This window comes from Coniophora puteana (genome assembly GCF_000271625.1).
Source record: "Coniophora puteana RWD-64-598 SS2 unplaced genomic scaffold CONPUscaffold_9, whole genome shotgun sequence".
Lineage (NCBI taxonomy): Eukaryota > Fungi > Basidiomycota > Agaricomycetes > Boletales > Coniophoraceae > Coniophora > Coniophora puteana.
Genome location: NW_006913061.1, coordinates 1,243,713 through 1,260,456, shown reverse-complemented (window position 1 = coordinate 1,260,456; position 16,744 = coordinate 1,243,713). Strand labels below are relative to the sequence as shown.

Genomic DNA, 16,744 nt, shown 5'->3' with positions numbered 1-16,744 from the left:
CGTAAGAAGGTATACAGCATGATATAATATGTAGAACTTTGTTTTCTCTGCATCTACATCCTTATATTATAGCACCTGAAACTTCTCGGATATGCAACATGACATGACAATCATGTCTCCAGACAAGTCTATCAAAGCCGCCTTAAGTACCCTCAAGAAGGTTCAATCAACCAACCCTCACTCCATGCCTGAGGATTCACCCAGCATCTAGTATTCTATCCTTTACGAGCTGAAATTATTTACTCATCGTGAACCTGCATAATATTCAAAACGGAATCAAGCAAAGGATCTGAGAAAACACCCACCACTTCGTCCGAGCCAACACGGCCTCCTCCCTGACGGCACGTTTGGGATCGTCAACAACTTTGCCAAGCTCCTTGATAGTCTGTGCTTTGTACGGATGAAGAATATCATAGCGCACGGCATCCGGCAGCGCATTTAGCACCTTCAGTGCAGCGATTCGGACGCTCTATAATGTTTGTCAGTGTATGCTTCGCCTGGGCCCCATTAGTGACATACAGGATTGGTAGCTTCTGCAACTGTGCAGTTCTTGAGCATAGCACGGGTGATAGTCGACGCATAGGAAGACATGGGATGGTCCTCAGATGGCTCTTTCAGGTTGATCAGCAGTATCTCGATGACCATGTTGCGAATCTTCGTGTCTGGGCTCTCGAGGGCCCGAATGAGCAGTGTAATGAGCTGTATGATACCACGTAAGAGGAGATAGAGGATAGACGAAAAAAGACGCACGCTTGAAAGCTTGGTGAAGTACATCCCTCTCGGGACGGAGTGGATGAGGGAGGTTATTGCGACGAGATGAGGCCATGACATAGATTCAGCTAATCATCGATGAATATGCATCTCTATTGATAATACAGGGTCACTTACCACCGCCGGCGTTGGTTTCCTCGACCAGACGAGGCAACACGTTATCAAAATATCGTTGAACGGCAAGCACCTGCATGGAGGCATCGCATGAGGTCACGGAGGGTGTAAGCGTCTTCGCCACGAACCCGAATGACAGCATGGAGTCGCTTCGTCAGTAAGTCATCCTTACTGCAAAGGATGCTGAATGCTTTTCCAGCGTCTTCTCCGATTTGCTTGTCTCTTAGCAAACTGATGAGACCATCGGAGAACCGCGTTGTCAGCGGGTGGTTCTGCACTAGCAACGCCTTCGTTATCTATTGCAGGATGTCAGATCATAATCCAAACAGATCGAAGGACCAGCTTTACCCATGCCCACAGTTGAACCAAGTATTTCCGCTCGCTAAGCAGAGCACCTGAGTTCGTCAGCCTGCTCGACCATTGTTCCTCTAGGGAACCTTTGAGGAAGGGCTCCGCATCTGGAAGGGCTGTCAAAAAAGTGCAAACGGCGTAGCAAGAGAGATGTTTCCCTACCGCTTGTCCATTTGTTAACAATGGCGGTTGCAAGGCGATACGCTGTTCGCTCTTGGAGATGATTGCTGCTTAAAAATCCCCAGGTTAATACGGCATTCAGTAGACTCTCGACACCTGCTGTCGCTAGAGAGACCTGAGCTGGATCGAAACTAGAAGCTTACAGAGAAGGATAGGGGAGTTTACCTTTTTGTCGAATGTGACCAGGGCTGCAGAGAAAAGTGCGACCGTGTTCCGCTGCGCAGCGTCTGCGTTTGTCTGTGAAGGACTGATAAGGTTTCGTTGTAGGTCGCGCCAAAGCAGACATACGGAGAAGGGCTGGAACTTTGCATCCGAAATAGACACTCCAATCAAGTCCAGAGTATTGCCAGACATGTAAGCGTCGCATAGAGCTGACGATAATCGTTGCTGCCGATCTGTGGGAAGAGCTTCCGACATGAGACCGATCACGCGAGAGCATTCCTCGACCAGACGCGTATCAGAGGCTATGGAATTCTCTTCTACACTTGAAGACACGACGAAGAGCTTGTACAAGGGAGGGAGAAGCCGATCCGCATATTTTGGCAAGTCTGTGTGCCGCTGGTCGATCTTGCTTGAAAGAGCGGATGCGATCGTCATCAAGATAGCGTGCGTATACGCGACCGTGGGCTCGCGGTGCGACGAGAGGTCATCCGGCTGGCAGAGGAGGTCGAGCTTTGTGGTCAGGCGAATGATGAAGATTTCGAAGAGTTCGGATGCGAGGCAGAGTTTTCCTAGAGATGTCAGGCTTCTCCAGTAACGGATGCGTTCCTCGACGGCAGAGACTGCTGGAGCACGATCGGGTAAGGCTTCAAACAAGACGGGTAGAGAGAGTTCAGCTAAAAGCGAAGAACGACCAGTGTTGGCGATAGCGGACAACAACACAATGCTCGCATCACTAGAGCAAATTAGACTGCAGTTTGGGTCCAGGCAAACAGACGTACCGAGTTTCATCATCCTCGACAAAGTCGGGTGAGATGAATTCAGTTACCTTTTGAATGATGACACGGAGCTCTTCTGTGCTGAGAAGCTGGGGCGTAAGAACCAGACTCTCGAGCATCGTCAGCGTAGTCTTGCGGATCGTCCGGTCCTGAATGCTAATCCTCGCGACGCCAAGAAGATCCTCCTTCAGCGGTGCCAGGGGTGACTCTACATCTTTAGAGGTAGAGTCGGTGGTCAGTTTAGACCACCTGATGTGTGTCTGAGCGACAAGCTCTGATAGCAATGTCGACGTTGCAGGCCTGCTGGAGACCTCGTCTGGCGTGTGGAAGACCTCGACAAGGGTAGTCGCTGCTTGACTGGCAACGTGACTGGCAACGGACCCTAAAATCGGCCGTGTAAGCCAGCTCACGGGCGAAGTGGTATATGGACTTACGAGAGATGGACAACAGTGAGCACAACACCTTGATGGACCCCTGCGCTGGGGCCTTCTCTGGCTCGCGCAAGGACTTGATGCATTCAGAGCAGATGGTTTCGGTGAGCGGGTTGATACCGCCTTCTCCAGGCTCACCGGCCTGGAGGGTATCAATCAACACCTGCAAAGCTTCGAGGGAGAGCTCTTGGAGGGTTTCGTCGATCGGCTGGAAAATCTGGAGGTCTGTTAGAAGATGCGAACACTAAGAGTTGGGAGGTTTAACCTCTAGCTTGAGGTTCGTCCATAGTTTGCGAGCGTTCTCCGCACCAATGCGAGTGCCGTATACCGGAATGCACTGGGACATCGTTTGCAAGGTGTCTTTCTGTTCAAAAGACTCATAAGAGATGGCGATCATCCAATACTCTTCGCAACCCACTTTCGTCGCAGGTGACCCCGCGTTCAGCTTCTCCAAGAAAAGCGGTATTCCCAGTAAAGCAAAGGCAGGCGTCGCTTTTAGACAAGCTCTGGAAATATGTCTCCTTAGCATCAGAGAAGATCTGCATGATAATCGACGAACGTCAACGAATCCTTGAGATGTTCTGAGGTGATTCCGTATGGGTCATTGGGTGGAGGGCGGAAAGTGATTGGGAAGTAGCAGAAGGTGACGTTATAGAAGTCCTACAAACAATTAGAGCTGATGTGCCTTCGAAACCATCATAAGGAAGATCATACTTCAAGGACGGGGGTGACGTCAAAGTTTTCGAGGAGATCTTTGTCAATTTTGAACGCTAGTAGGAGATTCCTCGGATCCTTTTCGCCCTCAGCAAGGGCAACAAAGCCCTGAAGAAACGGCAGGCCGAGGCTCTTGAGGGCTGTTGCAACGAAATACTATGAGCCTATGCATAGAAAGAACGGCGGAGGCATTACTTTGACGATGCCTTCCCAGGAGGATATCGAAGACGGTAAAGACGTGGAACCGCTCGGTTTGTACGAGAGCTCTCATCTTGACATGCTGAAACATGCTTGGAGGGAGTCAAAAGCCAGTATATCTAAACTGACGCAGAAGCGTACGCAGATACAATTTCCTCAACTTCGGTGGAGGTCAAGAGTGAAAGTTTGGAGAGAGGAACGAGGCCCTTGAGAGCAGGCGTGACAGTTTCGTGATCATCAAGTTTGCTGCAGTAAAAAGACACAAGGACACGAGCTTGTATATGAGATTGAGAATCTGTCACATGCTGCGTTCGTTGAGGCATACCTGACTGGCGATTGAACTGGCTCTCCGGACAGCGTTCAAGGACCGAGGACAAGAAATCAACCCCTGGCCATTATCTCAGAACATCGGGCTTCGCTTCAGGCAAGGGAGACTACCTTTGGAGCGCAGGTAGTCTTCTTCTGAGGTGAGATACTCCCCAAGGGCCTTGACGATGTCTAGGAGTTTGATCTCGCCATTGGAAAGACCTGAAATCGCGTTCCAGTGAATAGCTTGATGAATGAAATCAGGCTTACTTTGCACTGTCTTTTGTAGCTCGTCATCCTTGCTGGACGCTATCCATGAGCGTACGTATCGCCCTGCTAGATCCATTTGTGAGTGATCTGTACCAAAGCAAAGTGCTCCGGAATGGCGTTCCGAGGAGTGAGAAGATAAGATTATTGTGTTATTAGTATGCGATCGACGAAAGCGGGACTTGTCAACCGGCTACAAATATGTAAAGTCGCGTGTCGTCAGAGCTTTGACAAGTCCCGCCCCATGGCCATTTGGATTCTCTGACATGACACTCTCCAGATTCGCGTCCTCCTCCGCATGTCACGCACTGCGAAGACAAACATGCCGCCCCCACCTCCGGGCCTTTCTCTCCTCGACCCCGCCGTTGCACAACTCGAACACTTCGAATAAGAGCTCACGTCCGTCCCGCCCGCCAGACAAGATCAACTACAACACGTCCCTCTCCTTCACCGAGGACCCCGGTGAATATGTCAACTACCGGACCGTCACCGCCAACGAGCTCAGCGCCTCGTCTGCTCCGCCGACGCGCGTCAAGATGCTCGTGCGGGACTACATCGAGGACGCGCTCTACAACCCGCATTACGGCTACTTCTCCCGCAAGGCGCAGATATTCACGCCGCCAGGCGGCTCGCACTTTGACTTTGGCGCGTACAAGGACAGCACCCAGTTTGAGGTCGCCGTGGCGAATCGCTATGTGGAGTTGACTCAGGGCGACAAGCGTGCGGGCGGGAAGCAGTTGTGGCACACGCCGACGGAGCTGTTCAAGGTGGGCTGTTGGTTCGGTGTCTGTGCGTCCGTGCTTGACGGTCAGGTTGTGTCCATAGCCATGGTATGGTCAAGCTATTGCTCAGTGCTTGGTCTCGGAATATTTGCTCAAGTACTTCCCCTATGAAGACTTGGTCATCTACGAGTTAGGTGCCGGAAACGGGACGCTTGCTGAAGACATTCTCGACTTCATACGGGTGCAGTATCCGGAAGTGTACGAACGCACGCGGTATACAATCATTGAGATTAGCACGAGCTTGGCAAGACAGCAGAGACGGAGATTGTACAACAAGCACAAGAGTATACAGGTCATCAACAAGAGTATATTCCACTGGGACAAGCGCGAAGAGTCTCCATGTTATGTTGTAGCCATGGAAGTAGTGGTACGTGCACGTAGTATTCCTCGAACTTAGCTTCCCCTTACTTTTATGTTTTCCCTCAGGACAACTTCGCCCATGATGTTGTGCGGTATGACCTCCATACCCTAGAACCCTACCAGGGTCTGGTAGCCATCGACGAGTATGGCGACTTCAACCCCTTCTACTCGAAACTCACCGACCCTACCATCCGCTCATACCTGTCACTACAACGCGAGCTTGGATATCCTCCGTCTCTTGGGCGCCTACTTGGCGTCCCCATCCTCCGCAAAGCCTTCGCCAACATGCCGTTCGCGCCCAACATGTCCACACCGGAATACGTGCCCACGCGGCTGTACTCGCTTGTCCGCGTGCTGCGGGACCATTTCCCGCGGCACCGGCTCCTGCTCTCTGACTTTTCGTCGCTTCCCGATGCAATAGAAGGCGTCAACGCGCCGGTCGTGCAAACACGGTTGGACGGCACGATGGTCCCGTGCACGACTTTATTCGTCACACCGGGCTACTTCGACATCATGTTTCCGACGAATTTTGAGCAGTTGCGGGACATGTATGAGCATGTACTCTCGCAGCCGTACATAGCCGGCTGGGGGGCAGATCTGGACTCGGACGCCAGCGAGACGCCGTCCGACGCGTCGTCACCACGTTCGCAATCACCAGGGGTGTTGTCAGGATACTTCTCGTCGTTCCATCCGGCATCGAGGCGGATACCGATGGACGGGATCGCGTCGGCGAGCGGGCTGCCCGTGGGCGAGCGCAAGTCGAGCGTGTTCACGCACGCCGAGTTCCTCCAGACGTACAGCGATCTCAGCCGTACACAGCTCCGGAGTGGGGAGAACCCGATGGTCGACTTTTACAAGAATGTCAAATTTTTATTCTAATATCACAGCATTTTTTATATCGCCTTTTGACAATGTTTTCGTGCTGGCACCTAGGTTCGGAGTATATATAGGTAATAATGGAAGCTGTCGCCTAGTTCCTTGACTTCGAGCGTGCAGGATGGCATCGTGAGGTGGCGTTTCCGGAAATGGGGCTGGCCGAAGGTGAGGTAGAGGAAGATGCCACTCTTCTTTCGGAGGACTCTGCAACAAGTTGTAGGAGGGTTGACGGTAGGGTTCGGGATAAAGCCTACCGCACGACTTCTGATACTTCTCTTGAGCAATCTTCGATGACATGCTCTGGGGGATTCTGATGCGATATTAGCGAAGGAGTGATTAAAAAAGTGGGTGGGACAAACCCAGACGTCCTTGACCGAGGTCATCATCGCATCCATGGTGCCTGTCGATATTCAGCGACTGTCAAGATCAAAGTATTTGGTCTTGTTAACATACCTTTGTCGATGGCAACATCAAACGAGCCGTCCTCAAATTTGAGGTCTCGAATGTCCATCTCGTGCCCTCGAGAGGAGTCAGTGTGCACACAGCACTAAATCGCCAAGGTGTCTTACATTCCATCTCTGGACGCGTCCCGGCATGCAGTGATCTCATCTTTTCGATAAGCACGCCCGAAAACTTGGTCGTGTCGTCAATTCGCAAGTGATGAGCATAACTTGTGGATTAAGCTCACATCGATATTGACGATGTTCTTGAAGCCGTCGTCATACATCTAGAAGGCGCGTCTGGCGCGCTCGTGAGGTGTCCCAACTGGAGTAAATGTGGGCGAGTGCTCACGTCCTGGGAGAGGGTGGAGTTGCCGCAGCCGAGCATGAGGATGCGGGCGGATTTGTCGGGGATGTACTGCCTGAGGACGTCTGCGATGTCGGCGTAGGATTTGAACCAGTCAAAGGTTGCGTCTGGCGCTTCTCTGATGTAGTGATTGTGAGGTTGTCTGGGATGAGATTGCTTCGTGTGAGCTTACTCGCGATATCTGAGGTCCCTGACATGCGATGAGGTTGGGTGAAGATGCGTAAAACAATAGCATACCAGTAAGTTTTTGTGCCATATTCGCTGTTGTTCTGTGGCAGCGCCATATGTTGAGAAACGAGTGACTGATTGCTTCAAGATCAGTAGCCCGGTCCGGAGTGTGGCCTTCACGTGAATGCGGGTGCTGACGTAGCTGGAGTTACGCGACGCGGGGTACGGGGAATGTGGTTAGGGGATTGGCCGGTTGGTCGCGTTGGCTCCTGTTGCAAGTCTCCCACATCTCCCGACTCCTTCCTCCTCTCCATCATCCACACTAACAAAAAATGGTGCGCATGCACCCGTAATGTCTTTTCATACTGACATATCCCGTTGTAGTCTGCATATCCCGCATACGTTATGGGCGGCCTCTGTGTCGTTGGCGGCGTGACTGGCTTCGCCAAAACCCGTTCGGTTCCTTCCCTCGTCGCCGGTGTTGGGTATGTCCCCTCCTGAGTCAGTCTACTCTTTCTCATCTCACTCTCTGCCACTCCGCTTTCTCGCAGCGTGGGTCTTCTCTACCTCTGGAGTGCCGATCAGATCCGCAAGGGTGCCCCCAACGGTCTCGAAGGCGCCCTCGGTATGTCTCCTCTTTTCTACTCTCCCCTTTCTTACTAACGTATGCACAGGCGCCTCTGCCCTCCTTCTCCTTTCTTCGCTCCCAAGAGTCGCCAAGGGCCCCGTGCCAAAGGTGCTCGCCGCAACATCGACCGTCACCGCGCTGTATTACGGCAAGACCGTGTACGGCCTCCGGAACAACTGATCTTGAGCGACGCCCCCGACACGTACATGTGCTGTTACGTAGATCATCTCTCGCTTGTACTAGTGTATTGATTGTATTCGGAGCCCTCTCCTCTCAATTTCTCGTTGTCGTATGACGTGTCTCGTGCAGCACGCAAACTAGCCGCGTGAGTTGACATCGTCGCGTGTCGACCACGGTCACAATGCACTTTAACTATGCGAGGGGTGTACGGTCGATCGCCGAGTTGCGGAAGCTGGACTTGTCTTGCATCGAATCTGGAGTGCATAAGGTCAGACCGTTAACTCTTGAGCAGCGGAGAGCAACGCGCCATTGTTGGACTTGTACTCCATGATCGTCGAAGGCGGTAGGTTTAGCACAGTTCTTAAAGTGTCCCTAGTGACCATAGACATAAGCAGACCGGGGACATGTAGTGTTTAACCACAACACGTACCTGATCTTCTCGCGCACTTTAACATCAGCATCGACGCGATTCCAGAGCGTGACAATGTCCTCGCTCTGGCGTACGCTGATTGTGCACCCGCAGATTTCGGGCCACTCGCTCGGAGTGCTGCGAGAGTCACCATTGGTGGTTTCGGAAGAAGCAGTCACGGTCCTGCAGTCCTCGAACTGATCGCCAATGATGGCAAGGACGAGGTCCTCCCAGATGTGGTCGGCGACGCCCTTCTTGAGGCGGATGATCCATTTACCGCCGTCGATGTTGAGAGGGTCTTCCCACACGGGACGGCGGATGCCGGAGTGGAAGAGGAGATAATCGGTGGTCGGGAGGAGGGCAGAGGGAGAATAGAGGTGGGTCCAGAGAGACCAGAAGGATTCAACCTGTGCACAGCGGTTAAATAATCGGGTGGAGAAAAGACGAGGAGGTGTGCGCACCGAGCTGAATGAGGCGATCTTTTTTATGCCTTCCTCATAGTTTGTGATTTTGTTACCTGGTGCGCGCTGTTGGCGGAACCAGAAGACCCATCTGGAGAATGAAAGACGGACGTTTGAAGGTGTATTTTGGATGAAAGGGATTGACGAACATACGTGTGCCTGAGTGGGTGGACGCCTCCACTGATAGAAGGCGTTATGGGCTTGTCCTTTCCTTGCGACTTTTCCTCTAAAGAAGTCTGGAGGGAGGTGGAGAAGTGTTTTGAGGAGGGAGCACGAGAACGCGGGGCAAGGGAGGGCGCGGATGGGTGTTGCGGATCGGAGGGAATGGCGGAGTGGCGGGTGGACTGGGAGTGGTTTGAGAAATAAGACATTATAGATAAATTATATGTTAAGGGCGGAGAGACGAGGACACGGGGATCTTTGATTGGAGGGGGAGATGGAAGAAAGACGCGTTACGTAATCGATATGTTATCCGCGGTTTCCAAGTTGTTACCGGCACCGCGCGTCTTTACTTTACTTTTCTAGTTTGTAGTCCTTTCCTTATCGCCCGTGCTTGAGTCGATTACTGCCATGTCTTCCTTCGACGACGACGCCTTTTCCAGCAACTCGTCTCGTTATCTCTCTGCCCCTGCCCCCAAGAAACAGCCGTCCCGCTCTGGTCTCCGCTCGCACCAGCCAGCCACGTCCTCCCCCCTCTCGCATGGGATGGCTGACTCTGGTGCACACTCTCTTGCTCATGAACTCGCAGCAGCGCTTATGCCAGAGCCAAGCTCGGGCTCAAAGCTGCTCGCAGAAGAGTTTGGCATCGAGTACGACGAGGGCGCAGAGGGCATCGACGAGCAAAATGAGGCAGCATACCCTTCATCGTCAGCTAACTTGGCGAATGAACTCCAGACACAAGATGACCAATACCCCGCAATGGATCAGCCCATGTCTCCCACCACTGCTTATACCTTTAGCGCACAACAGGCATCATGGGGCATTCCTCAGGAAGAGAACCAGCAGGAACCCGATCCGGAGTCACAGGTCGACGGAGAGGAAGAGGAAGAGGAGGAACAGGACACGACCCAACAGTCGCTCGAGATGCTCACAGCTAACCTACACTTGACGGACAAGTTTATCTCCCTTCTCCGCCAGATCGACACCTCGGAGGATCCAAAGTCTGGGCGCAGCTCCCAGCCGGCCCTGGAGGCCCGTGCAGCCGACATCGTGCGCAGGATCGACGAAACGACACGGGATCGCGAGAGCCAGCTGCGCGAGCTACTCGACTATGATCGCGAACTCAAGAAGATCGAGGCCGAGATGGGCGGCAACGATGTGCTCGGCCAGCTCGACGAGCTCGAGACGGAGCGGCCCTCCAAGGCGCTGCTATCTGCTGCTGTCACCCTCACGACGCCAGAAGGGTCAGCAGCGCCAAATAACTCGTCGATTCCTCTCAAGTCGGACAATGACGGTACCAGGACGCCGCCGCCGTCATCGTCGCACCAGCGGAGCCCGTCTGCATCCCCACTGTCCCCGCTGTCGCCGACGAAGAAGACACATGTCGCACGCTCGTCGTCCGTATCATCGGCGATCGTGCCCACAGCCCCACCGGAGAGCACGCTCGCACATCTGACGAACCTCCGCGGTTTCAGCGCGTCGCTCATGTCTTCGCTTTCCGTCATCTCCGAGCAGGCCCAGGTGAACGGCGCCGCGACCGCCGAGGCGGGGCGCAAGCTGCGTGCGCTCAAGAACAAGCTTGGCGGCTGGAGGGCGGAGTGGGACAGCGCGGAGAAGAGCAGGGACAAGATCGAGCAGTGGGAGACGGGTCAGCTCGAGAATATTGGGTTTAGACAGGACGGGAGGAAGATCTGCGAGGAGCATCTCGAGGCGTTCAAGCGCGCTTTAGACGACGCAGGGACGCGAACACAGCAGATTATGGTGGGATCGTAGGCTTGTGGGATCGGACGGAGTGCATGGCGCATTTGGTGGACAGCGGAGATCACGGTGGATAGATACTGTTAGGCTCCTTGGAGGCACGACGTACTCATGATTTCATCCATACCCATATCACAACACTCGGTCATACCGAGGCCAGCCAGAGCTGGCGTAGGGCAAAACATCATTAACTCACTACATACTTATATCATTTCAAGCTGTAAATTTACTAGAGTCAATTGTAGCTACTCTATTATTCCCACCGCAACCCGACTTGTTTTGGCCTGGCCACGCGACTTGCATTGAAGGTTTACAAATTTGTTAGTCAACGTCAGGGGGTGACTTTGACCTCGTCCACCACCACCACGCGAACGCTCGACTTGTCTCAGGATGTCGAAGCATCATCCCGGTATGCACTTCTGGCCGCGTTGTGTGCTGCCTAGCTGACTGCAAGGACAGATTTGATCATGTGCAGGCGCCAGCCTGGCATTGGTGCGTATACCATGAGTTTCGTATAGTTGTCAGCGTTGCTCAAACGCGTTCTGTGCATACAGCGATTGGCCGTCTATGTGAGAAGTGCGACGGAAAGTGGTGCGTCGGGCCATGTCCTCTTTTTATTCCTTTGTCTCTGACGGACGACCTCCCGAGCAGCCCGGTATGCGACTCATACGTCAGGCCAGAAACGCTAGTCCGCATCTGCGACGAGTGTAATTTTGGGACATATGGAGGGAGGTGCATCATCTGTGGCTCTCCTGGTGCGTGTCTTTCGTCCTTTTGCTGCAGTCTGCCTGGCTGACTCGCATTGGCGCACGCAAGGTATCTCGGACGCGTACTACTGCGCTGAATGCACGAGGCTGGAAAAGGACAGAGACGGGTGCCCAAAGATTGTCAATCTCGGCGCGAGCAGAACAGACTTGTTTTACGAGCGGCGCAGGCTTGGTGAGTTTCATATCTACTTTGCTACCCTTGAAAGCGTGTACTGATCCCCCGTATGCAGGCTTCAAGAAAGGCTAGCCGCCCGTGGACGTTGTGTGCCCAATGGTACCAACACATGTTTCTCGAATGTTCCTCCAATATTGCACTGCTATGATGTACAATTAAATTAACAACGTCTGTGTGATGCGCTGAGATATGATACTATGCAAGCCGGTATCTACATTTACTTGGATCGAGAGCGAAAGCAACGAACATAAGGTGACATGGTGTCATAACAGATGGATTGACAACATAAACATCCAAAGCAGCGTCAGATTAGCCATAGACAGCATAAGGGATAATGGGCGGACTCTCGTTCGGGTTTTCCAGGTTAGCAATTTGTCTGCATATAACGTTACACAACTTTATTATCAGCTAAAAGTGTAAGGGACGGCGTACCGGAAGGGTGCAATGTCCACGGGCGCCTTGAAGACGACAAACACGTGTGAGGTATCGTGTGTGTCGAGCGCCTGGCAGTCGCCACAGAGGTCCTTGGCACAGTAGGCGCAGCGGTACCAGGCGCCGTGTATGGGTTCCATGCACCGGTCGCACCATGCCGTAGAATGGATCAGGAAGTTCAGGTAGTCTGTTCAATGCTTAGTCTGTATTTCGCGTACCCAAAGAACCATAATTTACCTTCCGGATCACCGATATCCGAGGCACCTTGGGGAGGGCCAGCAGGTGTCTTGTAGCTGCGGAGCGGGATGAGCAGAGGAACGCATGCACTAAGGCCTATTTCTTACAGCTTGGGAAGGAAGCCAGTCGCGGACTGCAATGCTCTCGCAACTGGCCTGGGGAGCTTGAAGAAGGCGTGCATGGGATCGTGGAGAGCATAGGACCGCTTCTCGCAGCCAGCACACTATCATCTCTGTGAGTAAGTGAACGGGAGATTTAAGGAGAGACGCACCAAGTTGTACGCTGTTGGGGAGCTCGAACAAGTGGCGCACTGGTACCTGTCGCCCACGATATTCTGCGAGATGCGTTAGTCAGCTTCAATCTGGACTCGGGGCTTGAAAGTGATAAATTCCACCTTGTGACACCCATTACATGATGTATGATGATCCAGTACGGGTTCCTCCGACTTTGAAGACCGCGGGCCGATGACTGTCTGAGCATATGACGAGTAAATCGAACTTGGTTTTGACCGCAGCGAAGACGACATGACGTGTGCAGCGTCGCGTCCTGTCCACAGGTGGAACGCTCTTCGACTGGCTATTTGCACTTCGTCTGTCTCTAGTGGATAAGGGATCTGAGAAATATATTATGTTTTGGTATGACGCCACTCCGAAGCGAGAGGATGATCTAACCTTGATCATAATATGCGACGTAGTGTGCCCGCCATCGCTCGAGTCGAGGTTGCCTGGTAGGCCTGCCGATTCACAGTTGGCGCAGATGTCGACCGAGTCACATATCGCGCAGTGGAATCGGGCGCCAACGATATCCTGCAAGCAGCTAGACAAAAGTCAGCTTCACGCAATATAGACAGATGTGAACGTTGCCACTCACTGTGCGCACTTGACCCCAGGGTGCTTCAGTGCTTTCATAGATGCCAGGTAAGTACAGGATCAGGGAGAAGAAGCGCAGCGATGTAAAGCTGCGGCAGCAACTCACAAGGTTCATCAACGCCCTCCCGTGCTGCTGCGGACTGACTAAAGTCCGGTTCACTCCGCGACCGGCTGGGTCTATCCTGCACCACGAGGAACGCGTGTGAGGGGTGGATGTCGTGCACTTGGCTAGTGGCCGGGACGTCCGCGATCCGCCGTCAGCAGAGCCAGACAGGTACCAAAAGGTTCCGTTGGTTGGACAGTTTGTGGTATGCTCATTGGTTCAGCCTTACCTTTTGTAAGGGGAGATGGGCGTACCTATAGCATGCGAGGCAGAGATTAAACTTCTGACAGGAAGCGCATTTGTAGTGTTTGTTGACGAGCGCTGAGTTGCAGGTGGAGCATTTCGAGCTTTGGGTGTCAGTTTGCTCTGCGAACACGGGTTAGAAGGTGTACTAAAATAGGACAAGGAGACAGTACGTGCCAACGTCGTCCCAACCCATGTGGCCCCAGACCATCTCGATGTATGCATGCCTAAATTGGCCCTTCTGACGGGGTGCGGTCCGGCGCCACTGAGATAGATCCTGAGGCGAGGTCGGTGAACCGTTGAGAATGTCGCCATTCTGCGCTTGGCTCATTTGCAGGCCATGGATCACACCTGCTGCTTCCAAGCATCCAGAGCAGAGCTCGTAGCCACTCTCAACAGACAGATGTGGACCGTCGTTTCGAAGAGTCAGACTGGTGGCCGATGCAGTGGGAGGCAGAGACGGTAAGGGCTTAGGATGACGCTGACCATACCGGTGATACGCTGACGAGCCCGTAGACCCGGGACCAGGCAAGGTGGGCGACGAAGAGGCGGGAGTTCTGTGAGAAGATGGAGGATAAGTGGAGTTGCCATTGACGTAGAAGTTGAACTCGGAAAGTTCGCGAGCTTTGCCCTTGATCGAGTTCGTTCGAGCGGCTAATCGCGCTTCGATAGCAGGTCTCTTCTCGCCACAGGTCGAGCAGACGTATCGGATAGCATCAAGCAGGACACCACACTCGGAGCAGTCGGTAATTAGGTCGGACGAAGGTGGCTCGACAGGGAGAAATTGCAGGACCTCTGGAGGGATGTCAGGTGACACTTGCGAGTAGTCAATCTCGGGTATAGGTTCGGAGATTGATGTTCGGACAGGAGGACGACTTTGCTCTGCGTGTGAGCTGCTCTGAGCGGGAGCACTAGACGCGCCAGCCACCTTCTGCTGGGAAGCAAGCCAGGTAAGCTGCATGGAATTAGGTCGCGGCGTAGGGTCCATAGCAGGCTCTTCGGCCTGCATGTGCATACTCAGAGCATCGTCATTGCCCAACTCCTGAAGACCATCATCATTGCCTGCCTCCTGAATTTGCGATCCGCCGGATGATGTGTAGGTGTAATAGTATTTCCCTCTGGTATCTCGTTCAAGCGCGAGGTCGCCGCTCATGCCATCTTGTCCATTCGACAGTGAGAGGCCGTCCGACTCGGAGGGCTCTGGAGAAGCGCCGAGCTTGTACTTAATTGCACGTGCGTTTTGGTCACGAAGCCAAGCAACGCCGCGGTCGTTTGGCGGATGTGAATTATCGACCTGCTCTTCGAGCTTCAGTCGCTTGAAGACACCGTTGCGATCTTCGTTGTAATCGTCGGCCTCGGAGTACTGGTAGCGATCAGAGAAGGGGCCTTCATCGTGGTTGCCGTTGGTGGTTATCGGAGGTGTATCTGACATCTCGAGATTGTGGTTCGGAGTGAGAGAGAGGCTGTCACCCATGCTTTCGTCGTCCCAGTTCTCGTCCTCAATATGCCGAGGAAGGTGATTTACATGGCCATTGCGCTGAGCGCGGCGACCGCCCGTATCTTTTGAGCTGACGGTGACTGCATCGTCATCGAGGTCTGCTTCTGTGGGCGCGCCAAAGGAAAATGAGGCTTCGCTGCCAGTGTTCTTGGCGCGGTATTCCTCGATGCTGGCGAGGGATGAGGTATCGGACAAGCTTGGACCATCGTAGTCGACAGTGACCTGAACGCGTAGGATGATGTCGCGACCTCTGAAGCTCCTACCTGAGAGAATGGAAGCGGCCGAGGAGAGTGGAGGATCGTCTGTGCCGGCCTGAAAGTAGAGGATGGCCTCTGTGAGATCTGTGTCGGAAGCAATGTCCGTGACTTCTCCATCGTCATCCTTGTAGGTGATCATGAAGGACATTGCATGGAACGAAAAGCATAGTTCGACCTGGGTGCGGATAACAGGTAAATGAGAACACGGGGTAGGAGACTAGAGATTATACAGCAAGTTGCGGACCTTTCTTCTGAGGACCTCATAAGAGCAATGGCGTGCAGATTGGAACGAGATTCGTTTGCTGCGTCTGTCGAAGGAGCATTTTACGACCAAGGGTCTGTCTGGTCTGTTTTGCATCTGAGCGGACGACAGGAGTCAATCACCAGTACCGTGACTGCTAGTACAAGGATACCGACGATTCCGCAGCCCTCGGTCACTCAGGGGCTATCGCCGAACTTCCTACCTGTCATCACCTACCTTGGGCGATCCCCCTATTCGCCTTTCTCCACCCGCCGTCACCCTCACTACAATAACATAACATGACTACCTCAACAAAACGCAAGGAACCATTGGGAGGACCGACGCTGCATCATTTCTTTGGAAAACCAGACTCGTCAAAGAAAGCCAAGCGCGCCCCAGCGACGCGTCCCAAGACGAAACCGTTGCCCTCAGACGAAATCATCGTCATTGACTCTGACAGTGACCAAGATGTACACGTCTCAGCACCAATACCAAAGACCTCCAAGGGAAAGAGTAAGCATACCCCGCCTCGAACGTCTCCTGTTGCCTCCCCGCTTGGTCCTTTGTCAACCGCGTCGAATATTCAACGAACAGGCAACGACGCGTCCTGCAGCACAACACAGACCAGCATTTCTTTTGGCAAGGCTGGTGGACTGCTCAGCCCACCAGAGTATATCTCATTTGACTCGGACACCTCTCAAGGGCCCGTTGCTTTTGGTGATCCGAATACTCTCCTTCAGCCGCCAGCAGACACCAAGCCTGGTCAGAGCAGTTCAGGATCAGGCAATACCCTAGTGAAGGAAGAGTTTACAGATGGCTGTCGAATAATAGACGAGGAAATATGGGAGCAGGGAGACGATGAACTTGTCATAGACAACGGGGACAACAACTCAGAGGTCGAAATCGAAGACACATCCAACAATGCATCCGCATCCAAGGATGAGCCACAATGTCCTATCTGCGGTCGTAATCTCGGTTCAATGTTTGCCTCGGTGCGAAGCTTCCGCTCCAGAGCTATCTAGCCAAAATATTAACCAACATCCAGGAGATCCAAAATCACGTTA

At 53.2% G+C, this 16,744-nt stretch overlaps 7 protein-coding genes across 7 annotated transcripts; 3 read left to right on the top strand and 4 right to left on the bottom strand.

Annotated features, from left to right (window-relative positions):
• Positions 1-75: 75 nt before the first annotated feature.
• Positions 76-4,349, bottom strand: CONPUDRAFT_126992 (uncharacterized protein; the record flags this gene model as incomplete). The annotated part of the gene is made up of 20 exons (XM_007772656.1): positions 76-254; positions 306-469; positions 520-699; positions 751-839; positions 889-958; positions 1,014-1,181; positions 1,234-1,343; positions 1,399-1,531; positions 1,582-1,653; positions 1,705-2,311; positions 2,358-2,736; positions 2,789-3,002; positions 3,051-3,149; positions 3,204-3,291; positions 3,345-3,445; positions 3,500-3,639; positions 3,695-3,789; positions 3,839-3,971; positions 4,023-4,085; positions 4,133-4,349. The coding sequence occupies 20 exons, from the start codon at positions 4,347-4,349 to the stop codon at positions 236-238; spliced, it is 3,141 nt and encodes a 1,046-aa protein (XP_007770846.1). The 3' UTR covers positions 76-235.
• A 200-nt stretch (positions 4,350-4,549) lies between these two features.
• CONPUDRAFT_107248 (DUF185-domain-containing protein) lies at positions 4,550-6,297 on the top strand. The gene is made up of 3 exons (XM_007772655.1): positions 4,550-5,037; positions 5,096-5,419; positions 5,479-6,297. The coding sequence occupies exons 1-3, from the start codon at positions 4,807-4,809 to the stop codon at positions 6,289-6,291; spliced, it is 1,368 nt and encodes a 455-aa protein (XP_007770845.1). The 5' UTR covers positions 4,550-4,806; the 3' UTR covers positions 6,292-6,297.
• A 44-nt stretch (positions 6,298-6,341) lies between these two features.
• On the bottom strand, positions 6,342-7,454 carry CONPUDRAFT_126985 (S-adenosyl-L-methionine-dependent methyltransferase; the record flags this gene model as incomplete). Its single annotated transcript, XM_007772654.1, has 9 exons — positions 7,333-7,454; positions 7,268-7,285; positions 7,081-7,213; positions 6,977-7,015; positions 6,858-6,921; positions 6,742-6,807; positions 6,648-6,688; positions 6,543-6,598; positions 6,342-6,492 (listed from the first exon to the last, which is right to left on the bottom strand). The coding sequence occupies exons 1-9, from the start codon at positions 7,377-7,379 to the stop codon at positions 6,342-6,344; spliced, it is 615 nt and encodes a 204-aa protein (XP_007770844.1). The 5' UTR covers positions 7,380-7,454.
• Positions 7,455-7,647: 193 nt separating this feature from the next.
• On the top strand, positions 7,648-8,071 carry CONPUDRAFT_59567 (uncharacterized protein; the record flags this gene model as incomplete). The annotated part of the gene is made up of 3 exons (XM_007772269.1): positions 7,648-7,748; positions 7,815-7,888; positions 7,938-8,071. Coding segments are annotated over 3 exons (309 nt in total), but the record flags the coding sequence as incomplete, so codon positions are not given.
• A 79-nt stretch (positions 8,072-8,150) lies between these two features.
• On the bottom strand, positions 8,151-9,312 carry CONPUDRAFT_166938 (translation initiation factor eIF4e; the record flags this gene model as incomplete). The annotated part of the gene is made up of 5 exons (XM_007772653.1): positions 8,151-8,325; positions 8,379-8,443; positions 8,502-8,887; positions 8,942-9,032; positions 9,095-9,312. The coding sequence occupies 5 exons, from the start codon at positions 9,310-9,312 to the stop codon at positions 8,264-8,266; spliced, it is 822 nt and encodes a 273-aa protein (XP_007770843.1). The 3' UTR covers positions 8,151-8,263.
• Positions 9,313-9,486: 174 nt separating this feature from the next.
• CONPUDRAFT_166937 (uncharacterized protein) lies at positions 9,487-11,130 on the top strand. Its single transcript, XM_007772652.1, has one exon. The coding sequence runs from the start codon at positions 9,512-9,514 to the stop codon at positions 10,871-10,873; it is 1,362 nt and encodes a 453-aa protein (XP_007770842.1). The 5' UTR covers positions 9,487-9,511; the 3' UTR covers positions 10,874-11,130.
• A 72-nt stretch (positions 11,131-11,202) lies between these two features.
• On the bottom strand, positions 11,203-15,830 carry CONPUDRAFT_145278 (uncharacterized protein). Its single transcript, XM_007772651.1, has 17 exons — positions 15,684-15,830; positions 13,862-15,614; positions 13,696-13,807; positions 13,445-13,566; positions 13,340-13,370; positions 13,141-13,285; positions 12,864-13,082; positions 12,741-12,803; positions 12,577-12,692; positions 12,470-12,525; positions 12,233-12,419; positions 11,856-12,176; positions 11,675-11,797; positions 11,510-11,613; positions 11,413-11,449; positions 11,318-11,350; positions 11,203-11,267 (listed from the first exon to the last, which is right to left on the bottom strand). Exons 1-12 carry the CDS (start codon positions 15,795-15,797, stop codon positions 12,110-12,112), a joined length of 2,985 nt encoding a protein of 994 aa, XP_007770841.1. The 5' UTR covers positions 15,798-15,830; the 3' UTR covers positions 11,203-11,267; positions 11,318-11,350; positions 11,413-11,449; positions 11,510-11,613; positions 11,675-11,797; positions 11,856-12,109.
• Between the last annotated feature and the right edge of the window lie 914 nt (positions 15,831-16,744).

What these genes read in the sequence shown, in the direction of transcription:
- CONPUDRAFT_107248 (XM_007772655.1), top strand. Translation starts at nt 4,807, where the DNA reads ATGCTCGTGCGGGACTACATCGAGGACGCGCTCTACAACCCGCATTAC. An exon ending in CGCCGACGGAGCTGTTCAAG is followed by an intron (nt 5,038 to 5,095) that starts GTGGGCTGTTGG and finishes TTGTGTCCATAG; the next exon opens with CCATGGTATGGTCAAGCTAT. An exon ending in TTGTAGCCATGGAAGTAGTG is followed by an intron (nt 5,420 to 5,478) that starts GTACGTGCACGT and finishes GTTTTCCCTCAG; the next exon opens with GACAACTTCGCCCATGATGT.
- CONPUDRAFT_166937 (XM_007772652.1), top strand. Translation starts at nt 9,512, where the DNA reads ATGTCTTCCTTCGACGACGACGCCTTTTCCAGCAACTCGTCTCGTTAT.
- CONPUDRAFT_145278 (XM_007772651.1), bottom strand. Translation starts at nt 15,797, where the DNA reads ATGCAAAACAGACCAGACAGACCCTTGGTCGTAAAATGCTCCTTCGAC. An exon ending in ATGAGGTCCTCAGAAGAAAG is followed by an intron (nt 15,615 to 15,683) that starts GTCCGCAACTTG and finishes ATCCGCACCCAG; the next exon opens with GTCGAACTATGCTTTTCGTT. An exon ending in CATGGGTTGGGACGACGTTG is followed by an intron (nt 13,808 to 13,861) that starts GCACGTACTGTC and finishes CCGTGTTCGCAG; the next exon opens with AGCAAACTGACACCCAAAGC.